At 39.6% G+C, this 12,854-nt stretch overlaps 1 protein-coding gene across 2 annotated transcripts in view; it reads left to right on the forward strand.

The window, feature by feature from the left end:
- The window catches only part of LOC131067272 (kinetochore protein SPC24 homolog), an 83,990-nt gene extending 71,358 nt beyond the window's left edge, over positions 1–12,632 (forward strand). For both annotated transcript variants that reach the window (XM_059221277.1, XM_059221278.1), the window contains exons 5-6: positions 11,859–11,932; positions 12,318–12,632. In XM_059221277.1, the coding sequence (XP_059077260.1) occupies positions 11,859–11,932; positions 12,318–12,424 (181 nt within the window). In that variant the 3' untranslated portion in view covers positions 12,425–12,632. The remainder of the gene's footprint in view (positions 1–11,858; positions 11,933–12,317) is intronic.
- The last annotated feature ends 222 nt before the right edge of the window (positions 12,633–12,854 follow it).

The following is a 12,854-nucleotide window of genomic DNA, read 5'->3' on the forward strand; positions in this document are numbered from 1 at the left end:
TCTTCTTACAGATCATGTTAAGATCCTTCGTCAAATCTTTGAGAGAATTCGTAAGTATAACATGCGTTTGAATTCCCGAAAATGTGTTTTTGGTGTGGAAATTGAAAAACTATAAGGGTTCATAGTTTCACATCGTGGCGTTGAGGTGGATACGAACAAGATAGATGCTATTGTTAACATGCCACCTCCTAAGGCTGTTTCCCAACTAAAAAGTTTGCAAGGAAAGATCCAAGCTATTCTTGGGTTCGTCTCTCAACTTGCGGATCGTACCTTTCCCTTCACACAATTGCTTAAAAAGAATCACTTTCCAATGGAATGAGGATTGTCGTCAAGCATTTAAAGACCTAAAAACCTATCTAGCCGATCCTCCTATTCTTCAACCTGTTGATCCTACTAAGCCTTTTCTTTTGTACACTGGTGCTTCCACTCAAGCTCTTCCAACCTTATTGGCACAATGTGATAAGGATGGTAGAGAATGCCCGGTTTATTACATAAGCCACACTCTACTCGATTACGAAGTCCGATATTCTGCAATAGAAAGATAGTGCCTTGCTTTAGTCTTTGCAACTCAAAAGTTGAGGCATTATCTCTTGAATGCTGAGATCCATGTTATCATTAAATTTGATCCTCTTAAACATCTTTTCTCCAAAACTGACCTTTCCAAACACTTAGCTAAGTGGGTTATGATGTTGACTGAGTTTGACCTTAAGTTTGTCTCGCAAAAGGCAATAAAGGGTCAAGCGTTGATTGATCGCTTAGTGGATGCTTCTTCACCCTTCTCCCTATCTAATCCAGAGTCTTTTCCCGATGAATACATTTTTTTCACTGAGGTTGATGAGACTTGGGAACTGTACTTTGATGGCTATAAGTGTCGTACAGGATCGGGGGCAGGGTGGTCTTAATTTCTCCTAAAAAGAAGCCTATTCCTTTATCGTATTGTCTCAATTCTTTATGTACCAACAACATTGCTAAATATGAGGCTCTTATAGCTGGAATTAAAGCAGCCTTGTCGTTGAATGTGAAACATCTACATATTTATGGAGATTCTCAACGAATCAAAAGACGAGTGACATGAGTTTATCAAGCTAAGCAAGACAAATTATCACAATATAGAGATCTAGCTTTATCCTTGTTGCAAAAATTTGATTCTTATACCTTGGAGCATATTGTTGCGTTATTCTGATGAATGGTACTCGCATATCGTGAGATATTTGAGTGATGGTACCTTTCCTGACTCCGCGAATAGGAATACTAGGGCTAGGATTCGCAAATTGGTTGCTAGATACATTATCCTTTCTAATGTTCTTTATAGGAGGGGTTATAATGGTCTTCTTCTTCGATGCTTAAACAAGGCTGAAATCCCTATTACTCTTGAGGAAGCATATTCAGGTGCTTGTGGGGGGCATGTTGGGGATAGATCCTTAGTTCAGAGATTGCTCCGAATGGGATATTATTGGCAAACCATGGAGAAGGATTGCTTTGCGTTTGTTAAAAGATGCCATTAGTGTTAGCAACATAGCAATTTGATCCATGCTCGTGTCCAAGAGCTTCGATCTTAGGTAGCATCTTGGCCCTTTTCTACATGGGGTTTGGATCTTGTTGGTAAAATATCTCCTCCTTCATCTCAAGGACATACTTTCATCATAACTGCCACTGATTACTTTACGAAGTGGGTGGAAGCTGTTCCTCTTTGATCCACTATCACTAAAGTAATTTGTCAATTCATTTTGGAAAACATTATTTCTCGATTTGGGATACCTTCCGCCTTAGTTTCAGATAATGGAATGCCATTCAAAAATATGGATGTGAAGAAATTTCTTGAGAAATATCATATTCAACATAAATTTTCTACACTTTATTATCCTCAATCGAATGGTCAAGCTGAGTCTTCTAATAGGATAATTGAACAAATTCTTCGAAAAACTGTAAACAAGCATGGTAAGGATTGGCATACTCAATTAACCTATGCTTTGTGGGCTTATCGCACGAGTGTACGTGTTGCTACGGGTTGTACTCCTTATAATCTTGTTTATGGTGTCGATGCCATTATGCCTTTGGAGTTAGAGATTCCTTCTTTGAGAGTCTCTCTTAGGGGTATAGTGGATGATGATTCCTATAGAGAGCAAAGACTTCAACAACTTGAGATGCTCGATGAACGGCATATAAATGCCCTCGAGCATAGTCAAGCATATCATAAAACTTTGCAACGAAGCTACAATGATAAGGTTATTCAACGTTCCTTCTCGGTAGGGGATTTAGTCCTTTACGAGAATCAGCGCAACGTGAATGCCTTACCTGAGGAGAAAGGAAAATTCAACCCTAATTGGCTTGGACCATACATTGTTGTCGAGGTTTATGGATCAGGTGCTTACAGGATAGCAGATGTGGAAGGTACCCCTTTCAAGGAACCCATAAATGCTATGCGGTTTCGTAGATAATATGCCTAGTTCTACTTCTCTCTCTCTCTCTCTCTCTCTCTCTCTTTCTAGTCTACTTTCAGTTCTTTCTCTATATCTCTTTCTTCCAAATTGGGTAATATGTTAGCATGTCTTCATTAAAGTATGTAAGATTAAATGATGTTATATTCTTTGGTTTGCATTACTTCATTCTTGACAAGCATGTTTCATTACTTTATTGTTTGTCTAGGATTCTTTTGTGTAAATTGAATAGATTTACATTTCATATATGCTAGCATATTATACAATTTCTTATGTGTTAAGTAGAATTATATCATGTTGTGTTTAATTAGAGTTAAATAAATCACATTAGTCATATAGTTCTCGGGCTTAATACATTCTTCTTTTACATCATCAAAGTAGCATTTGATTAAATACTTAGTTATTTAAATCACACATGTATCAATTTAATCATGAAGCATTGAGAAATCAATCACATGGAAATTAGAACTAGACATACATGTTCATTACTCAATATGTTACTTCTAATCTAAGCAATGCATATATTGTTTAAGCATTAAAATAACATAGCCATGAGTGTCATCATATATACATCAATACATCAAAATCATCTCCTATCCCTAGGACTAGTAGCTGGAGGATGGTGGCTAGATGCCCCCTCTTGATCTGGCCGTGGGGGTGGCCCCATGGGGGTGTATTGTGACATGGACCGCGAGTGACTCCGCGAGGAGCGCCTGCGATCCCTCTCCATCATGATCCCACGGTATGTGGCTGCCTCTGTCTGTGATGTTGCCAGGTCATGCTCTATTTGTCGTAATCTCTCTCGTAGGACCTCCATCTTCGTCCGAATCGGTGAGAAAATGTCCTCGTGTCATCCTTTACTCTAGGATTTGTGTGATATTTGTGAAGAACTAGGGATGTGCGCAGTCACAATGAGGTTTGTCACTGCATTCTGAATCAAAGAATGCCACTCCTGGATGGTAGCTGCAAGATAGAGAGAAATTTTTTCATCAGTAACATCCTATGTCATCAAATCTAAAGCAAGTAAGTTACATAAGTTAATCAATAACAAGAGACCTTACCTAGATCTCCCTCTCCCCAATAGGGATCGTGAACAACGACCCCCTGAGGTTGGGACCCGCTAGGGTCTCCGCGATCATGTTGTCTCTGTATAGTAGGTGTGGGCCGATGGCGACTAGGATCAGGATCCCTTATAGGGTCTTTCTCTGCTTGCAGTGGGAGACTCGGTGGATCTAGGGCTATGGTATCCTCTCCGAAGTGATGAAGAATTGCATTTGACTCGTCCTCGTCCTCGTCGTCCACTCCGTCCTCCTCATCATCTCCATCTCGATCTCCATCTCTAGTGTCAGGATCGTCTTCGTTTCCCCTGCCTCCTGCTCTCCAGTGTCGTCAGCCTGATCATATGAGCCCTCGGATGTATCGGGGTCCCTCTCTGTCGCCTGACTGTCTCCATGGTCTAGGGTTCCCTCCAGGGAAGTCTACTGGGAAAATGGCTCCAGGGTATGTCCTCCCCCACCATGTGATGTATCGCCGGTGCGTGCCAAATCATCTCTATAGTGTGTCGCTATGTCTTGATCCGACTCGTGTGAGTCTGTGATGTCGATCTCATGACTGGTAGGCCTAGGAATGGCTCCTAGCCTCGACATCACGTGTGAGTGTCGGATGTACACGGGCACATTAGTAGGAACACACTGCTCGAACTCGAACTGTTGCCGAAATCGGTCGAAGTAGAAGGAAATGACTATGTGGCTGCATCGTCCCTCTAGAAGACGGTTCCTCTAGATGCTGAACATCTGCCTGTGTATCTTTGCCCACATGTACATCCTGAGGTAGGGTCTCCATATGACTCCGCTCGCTGTCAATCTATCTAATCTCAACCTCCAATACAGGAGATCACCGAATCGCCACTAGTGGGTAAGAGGATAAGCATATACCCTAGGTTGCTCTGGGACTAGCTCTATGGGGGCTGTAGCAGACGTAGTGTATGTAATATGCTCAAACATCCACACCTGTAGTAGCGTGCATGTCATCAAGCTGCATCCCTGTCCAAACACATACTCCCCAAGGTCGTGATAGAGATGCGCAAGCATGCTCCGACCCCAAGAGTGTACCCTCCTATGTCTCTCCATCGCTTAGATAGCGTAGATGAGTCCTCCATGCATATGTGTGTCGCACCCATTAGGGCACACGGCTAATGCAAGGGTCGCAATCATAAATCGCCTCACTAATGGAACCTTATCGATAGGGTGTAGGAGCCAGCTGACCATGATGTGGGCGCCTCGTCTTGCTGCGTATCACTCTCCCAACAACATGCACCTGCTCTCTCCTGTAATCCTCCTCTCTCCGGTCGGATCAATATCTCACAATCTTTCCCTTAATGGGAAGGCGCAGAATGCGGTATACATCCTAAAGGGTGATCGTCATCTCCCCCACAGGTAATGAGAACGTCGAGGTGTCTGCATCCCATCTATCCATCAGCGCCATCAGCATCGCAGAATGGAATCGGATGGCCGACATGGTCATCGCATCCCACAAGCTCACTGCATGTAGCAAATCCCTCTCTCTCGCTGTCAGCCTTGGGATTTGCTCTCCAAGGCTCCGAAAGATGAGACCGGCGGTATGCTCGCGGATGTATGGCGGTGTCTGCAAAACGCAAAGCAATCTATCATCAGTAATCAATCATCATCACTATCATCTAATCAATGCAATCATTCTATCAGTTCTAACATTGATCGCCTGATCTCGTGTTGTCGCTGGTCGCCCCGAACAAGGACCAGGGCGCGCTGAGTGGACCATAGCGCCCAGGTGGGACCGAGGCACCCAGATGGGACTAGGGCATTCCCTTGCGACCATGGCGCCCTAGGAGGACCAGGGCCGCCCCTTGGGACCATGGCGCCATAGGAGGACCAGGGCGCCCTAGGACCCCTAGGTATTCGAAGAGGGGGCTCGGGCCCGGACTTGGGGAGGACATCATCATTCCTAAAAACTATGAAAGCATGAAATATTCAAATGGAGTCAATGGAAGGTCAACTCACCTCGTCGAGCGGTCAGCCGGCGAGTACGGTCTGGCGCAAGATCTTCATCCTCGTAGGTCACTCAGGTCGGCGTCGCGACATGATGGCTTGTATGTGGGCTCCTCTGTAGTGAATAGTGCCAAAAAGTTAGAAAGTGACAAATGAAGGTGTCACTTTCATATTTATGCGTTATGCACTTTTTGATTGTTTTTTTAAGTTAAAACCCTAATTTCTGCACTTTTTCTTCAATCTATCATATCTTGAGCTACGAAGCTCTGATTCTCGCACTGTCGGTGGCGTTGGAATTGTGAGTTCTTCCTCTCGCTCCGCATTAGTTCCATAATATGCTTGGATGAGCAATCAAGCCTTGTTGTGAACTTCCTTCATCAAAATCTTTATCACAATTCGTTGTGGAAAACATGATACGTTGTTTCACCTCACTAATAAGCAAGTCGAAACAGGGGGGGCAGATAGCTACCTGCGAATTTCATCACTTTCCTTAGTAAGCATTAGGTGATTTTGTGATCTAACATGTGATTTTGTAGGATGTGGTTCCTAATTTTGTATTGCAAATACTGCCGGGGGCTTCGTTTGACAACTTATGGATATATCCTATTTCAAATGATGTTTACTTTTCTATACTTTAGCTTGCATATGCACGTAGTGTCATATGACCACTAAATGTAGTGTCGTAAATTGTACACCCTTGCTAGGGTGGTACAATTTCACACTTAGGTTAGCACCCGCCTTAGTGTGTCTTGCATCTTGCATTTCTAATTCCCCTTTAAGCATTTAATTAATTAATTAAATTAAATCTATGGTCATGTCTCATCACTTTACATATTATAAAGTTGGGCCCTTTACCCTAAGCGTGCCCTTTTTCATTTTATTCCTCAAATGAATCATATAATCATAAACCCTAATTATGTCTTATTTTGATAGTTTAGGCCCGATTTTGCATATCAAAACATCTTGAAATCAGCTGTAACTTTGGGGTTCGCTCTAATATCATCATATCTAACGGCCCTGAAAATTTCGTGAAAAGTTGGTCGGACCATGGCGGGAATGCACATGGTCTGCAGCTTTTTTCTCGAAATTTCGGGAGCACAATCCTATGATATAATAATGCTTAACCCCAAAATATCACCGAGAAATTCAAATCCTAGGTCGGCCTAAACATGAAATTAAGATCTAGGGTTTCATACTTAAGAGCTCTCTTTCTTCATTTGAAGGGGTCTTCTTCTAAGAATCGAAGAATAGATTTTTGGAGCATTAGAGCCTTCTTTGCAACAAAAGAGTAGATCTTTGAAGTCTTCAACAACATTCAACATTCATCCATCAAACATTCATCAAGCATCATTTTATCAATAAGGGGCTTTTGAAGATGTAGAAGAACAATAGGAGATCACCGATTGACGATTGGCTTGTACCTTTCCCTTCGGGTTGGGTATGGTTTCATGTTGTTTTCATGTCTTTGCATAAGCTTCATTTTGATTCACATTCATGCTTTAGATCACTTTGCATTGTGCATTTAGAGCATTTACTTTGTCAATTATAAGCAATTAGGGTTTACTCTTTAGGGTTGCTCTAGGCTGTTTACTTTCATTCTTAGGATCTTGCACACACATTTTCAGTACATTATCGGCTATTCGTGGAGGTGGAAATCACCAACACAAGTGTTTGACTAAGGCAAACCCTCCTTTTTAGCTTCAAGTACAAGTTCAGATCCGAGCGTCGCTGGAAGTTTCCAGACCAAAAGAGCACACATGGATAGTTTTGGGTTGCAGATCTTGGTAGAAACCCCAAGGACAGGGGCGTGGTGCCCTGGTCTTGCCTAGGACAGTGGCGTGGCCCCATGGTCTTGTCCTCTGTCAGTAGGACTTGGCAGAACAAAACTTTGCAGGCTCCAGAATCCCTTATGTCAGTTGCAGCTCCAAAATTGCAAAATCGGGACAGTGGCGTGGCACCCTGGTCTCGAACATTTCTGCTTAGATTTCAGACATAGGTGCACATTTGATTTTGCCTTCTGATCTATACTTTGCAGCAGTGTATCAGTTGTTCTTTGATCTGCATTCTCAGATTAGGGTTTGCTTGCTTACTTGCTTTTTAGGTTAGATTGCATTTTGCATCATTCCTCTCTCATTTAGAGCAAAGGAATAGAAAACCTAAGATGTAATCCACGACTCTCTCTTTCTCATCAGAAGTAGCCGACGTGCGTTACCCCCTGTTGACGTGTATTTTGTACACTATCGAACACATAATAAAATACCTAAAGGTACCTTATCCTCTCTTGAGTAAAGCCTCCGAATGCTGAAGATGTCGCGAAAAGGATCAATCGGGATGACTTCAAGGTTCTTGTATGTAGGGTCTCTTCGTGTGGATAAGCTCTCTGTGGTATGATGTGATTTGTTGGAATCACAAGGGGACTTACATTTGATGCCTGAACTTCTGATTTGCTTTGAATATTGCTGGAACACAGGCTCTTGCTAGCTTAGATTTGAAAAAAGGAAAAAAGATGAGGGCGCGGAAAGGATAAATCATGTTTTCCTTGGTCTCTTCAAATCATAAAATTGTCTTGATCCTGCAAGAACAGTGCAAATTTGAAATTCAAGCTCCGGTCCTTCAGTGAGGGACGGGAGCACTTTTGCAATTACAAGCCAATTCGTCCTTTGCTAGCTTCGAAAATTATCTTCAACGGATCGATTGCGTCTTCCTTCACCCACCTCAAACGTAAAACTTGTTTTTCTCTTGCCCGAATCTTGTCTTGAGGGAAAATCGCTCTGGTCCCTTGGAGAGGGACAGGGGTGCCCTAGCCAGTCACCTTGGTCCCTTGGAGAGGGACAGGGGCGAACTTGTTACTTAGGCTGATTTTCTTCATTGTGGCGTACTTAAGTTATATTCAACGGGCAAAACATACTTCCCTTGACCTCCTCAAATCGCGAAACCACTTAAATCTTGCAAGGATAATGCGAAATTGGAATTCAAGCTCCGGTGCTTCAGTGAGGGACAGGAGCGATTTTTGCTCTCAGGGCCAAATCTTTTTACTTTTCACTTCAAATTTCCTTCGCTGAGGAAAATATCATCTCTTTACACGCCATGAATAAAAGTTCGAGTCCAAACAAGGTCTAAAAATGTGTATATGAATAAAATCGCTTTGGTCCCTTGGTGAGGGACAGGAGCGAATTTACCTTTCTAGACAAATACTTCATTTCATCGTCCTTAATCAAGTTTGGATGCTCTATCACGTTCATTTTGTCCTCCATCATGCCTTTGATGTCTCAATTTGTCCAAACAAGGTCAGGAATGACTCCACTAAGCTTTTTCGCTCTGGACCCTTGGTGAGGGACATGAGCGATTCGCCTTGGACCCTTGGAGAGGGACAGGAGCGAAATTCGCTCTGGATCCTCAGTGAAGGACAGGAGCGAAATTTGACTTTTCGAACTCTCTATCAAGACAATTTTAATGGAATATAACATTTAAGTAAGATAGAAGGAAATGTCACTTATACTTTAAGTTATATTCCATATATACTTTTAGGATGTTTGAGAGTGGTTTCAGACCTCCAGGAGTTATATAGCAAAATCTCGTTTTTTGAGGTTTTTCAATTTCCAGACTTAGTCAAATTTCAGGATCAGGACATTCTAGACTTAGCCAAATTTCAGGATCAGGACTTTCAGACTTAGCCAAATTTTCAGGACATTCCAGACTTAGCCAAATTTCAGGATCAGGACTTTCAGACTTAGCCAAATTTTCGGGACCTGCTATCCTATTGATCTCCCCGACAGCACTCAAAATGCAAAGGCTAACTAACAAAACCCTAAAAGATCAAAAAACAAACCATAAAAAGCAAAAAAAAGCAAGGGTCCCCATTTGCAATGGGGCGATGTGTGAAATGGTCACAACACCTCCCTAGGCTCTTTCGTATTCCATGAGTATGTATGAGAGTGGGATTAGGGTTTCCATACTTAGTCTCAGTTTTTCCCCTACACACCTTCCAACATGATGTTGGATAACAAAGCCATCCCTCCCTTTATCTAGAGACATCAAGATCAGCTTCTCAAAACTCACGCAAAAAACCCATCATGATTTTTTTAGAAAAAAAATTAGAAAACCCAGATAACAACACCACCCTTTATGATTTTTTGTTGAAAAAATAAGAAAACCCTCTAGCAGAGAAAGAACCCACGATTTTTTTTACACAAAAATCGTACAAGAAACAAATAGAGGAACCACGATTTTTGAAGAGAAAATTGTGTAAAACCCTCCATGATTTTTGTGGAGAAAAATCAGAAAACCCAGTCACGTTTTTTAGGAGGAAATCGTACAAAACCTCATAGTCTGTTTAAAAACTTTACTTGTGACCATCATGAGTAGTAAATAGAAATAAAATTCTAGATTTTTGTGAAAAAAATCAAGCAAAACCTTCCATGATTTTTTGTGGAAAAAAATCAGAAACCCACGAATTTTTTTACTAAATTTTTTTGGCCAAAAGAGAACCTAAGCTCTGATACCATGAAATGAAGAACATAAAATAGAAACACGAAAGATAGAGAGGAAACTTCCCAAAAATAACTAAAGACAAAAGACAAAGGAACTTTTAAATACTAACTAAATGACTAAGATGACCATTATATCAATATTACAATATTATTTTAATAAGAATAAAATCAAATATTACAACCTTTGCCCTTAATAGAGGATTTGATTTTAAGTGCAAAGGAAGAGATAGGTATAATCTACAGTGACGGGTAAAGATTAACTATTTAGAGCCAACATTTATAAAGACATCAATATTAAAATTCATTCATATATATATGTATGTAGTAAATAAGCTTTAAAGTAAAATAAAATAACTCTGAAGTAAAATAAATTCATATTTAAAATTATTCTATGGTAACATAAACTGACATAAAAATTATGTAAAAGATGCTGATAGATATCATTCTCATGGTGTCTATTTTGGACTGGATTCGTGGTTTTCATGGAATAGGCATTTTGAGAATGATATCTTTCAGCATCTTCTACATAGATGTTTCTATAGAAAGGTATGCCAGTAATGTCCTAGTTGTTCATGAAGCCTTCTCAGAACGTATCTCTTGAGCAAAACCATTATTTTGAGAGTTATATTGTTCGATTTGTTGAGAGTTTTCTAGAAGATACTAAATTGTATTCTGACAGTTGTCAAAAGGCATATTGCGCTTGCATATGCCTTTCTTTCACAGAAATTTATATGGGAGAACAGAATGCAATTTAGTATAGTAAATTGTCTACAAATATTAACATGTTCAATCTAATTCATGATAATGCCTTTCATTACCCTGGCAGTACAGATAAAACCAAAGAAACCATAATTAGAATTTAAGCTAGTAAATATGTGGTGCAAATATTGCTCTCTGGTCCAATTTCCCACTTAGAAAAACCTTTCTTTCACAGAAATTTATAGATTATGAAAGATACGGTAATGAATCCAGGGAGTGGGGACCAATACTGTAGAATAAATTTGATTGCTTAAAACAGTCATTGTAGCATGTACTGTAGAATGTTTTAAACTTATAGAATTTAAGATGCATCTTTGTACATGTTTCTTAGAGCATCAAATATAAATCTTCCCTTGTATTAACTCAATTCACAAGATTTCATTAAGGTGGAATTCTCATTTTAATCTCTGGCCTTTTTTGTTCCTCTTTCTGTGCATCACCGCTCCTGGCACTTAGTCTATACATTGCCTGTTACCTCAACCTGTATACATGTGTACACCCTTATCATGTATATATACAGTACTGAACTGTGTAATTTAGAAATATGTAAGGTTTAGCTCAAGTTCATTTATCTAAGCATTCATGTTATTCACATGATTTTTATTGACCCACAAGCACATTTCCTTCATTTTGTATGCTATCACAGATCAATCTTAACGTACATTGGATATTGTGTATAGAGGCATTTAAGAGTCTCTTGGTGCATATCAGATTCCTGTTAAGATTGAATTTTGCTAGGTTTTAAGAGTCAAAGTATTTATAAAAACTTTGGCTGTCAATGACTCACACATCCACCCACACAAGAAATCCTAGCTAATGTGTGTAGGATGCTCTTCTAAAACCAAATTATAAATATTAAAAGTCCTTTAATGCAATGAGAAAACAAGGAAGTCGACATCCTGTCCTCGGCTTGCACATGCAATTAAGTAATTGATTACCTTGTTTGGATGCATTTTATCTCTTTTGTGGTAAAAACTCTGGATAATGAAGGACCATCTGTTCTCCCATGCAAATAATAATACCAGTTGAGGAGTTAATTTTGGACGCTATTGTATATTAGGCTTCTGTTTAAAATTAATTTCATTTCTTTTGTTTGATTGGTCCTGCTCAAAAAATTTCTCATATACTGTTAATGTTAACAATTGCAGGAGTGAACTTTCTTTGTATGCATCTATTTCAAGAATCATTCCAGATTTAAGTGCAATGGACAAGTACATGGGTCGTATCCTTTTAAAAAAATTGCATGTTTAGGAGGAATTTGTGGCTTATTTGGTTATTTGATTTATTCCTTTGAAACTATTATATATGGATATTTTACTTCAATTTGATTTGTGTATGAATTACTTGCCCCATTAATTTCAGTCTGATTATTTTGTTATTTTCCTTTAGTTGTTTTTAATTTTAATGCAAAATAGATATTGTCCTAACTTTTGTATATCACTTATAATTTAAGCTCAAATTGCCTGTCTACAAACTTAGAATTTCTCAGTAAAGGTGAGACATTCCAAGAGTGTATTTAATGATAGCAATGTATTCAAGGCATTTTTTACCATTAATTTAAGACAATAAATTGCTGCATATTTTATGATTCCTTTAACTTTTTCCAGATATTGTAGACAGGGAGAAACAAAAAATAGAGAAGTTTGAGTTTGATAGGACAAAGATGTCTTGCGTTGAGATATGTAACAGACTTTGGGAGATGGCTGACTCTTAAAAATGAACATGGTTAGCTGTATAAAATTGGAAAAGCAATATTTTTCCAAGTTTTGTAAATGGTGGAAACATAATTATCTGTAGTGCCCATTTGTTATATATGGGGAACTGGACTTAGCAGAATAACAACAGCATCGAGAAATTCTTTGTTTCTTTTTAACTTGTTTTCTTTTGGTATATATCTGGGGATATTTTCTCCCCTTCGTTTTTGGTTTCTGTACCCCCATGGAATCTGTTAGCACTTTATAGGAGAATATGTCTACAATCTTGCAATCTTTTTTGTTCTCGTCTCGATGATATATGAGAGTGATATGAAACACCACGGAAATAAAAATTCTTAAAGTTTTTCCAGAAGATCCTCATCAATCTAATGGACAATTCTGAAGATTTTACTACTGAGAGCGGGGGGGGGGAAGGTTGAATCAGTAGTA

The sequence above is a fragment of the Cryptomeria japonica genome, chromosome 5, assembly GCF_030272615.1.
Source record: "Cryptomeria japonica chromosome 5, Sugi_1.0, whole genome shotgun sequence".
NCBI classification, from domain to species: Eukaryota; Viridiplantae; Streptophyta; class Pinopsida; order Cupressales; family Cupressaceae; genus Cryptomeria; species Cryptomeria japonica.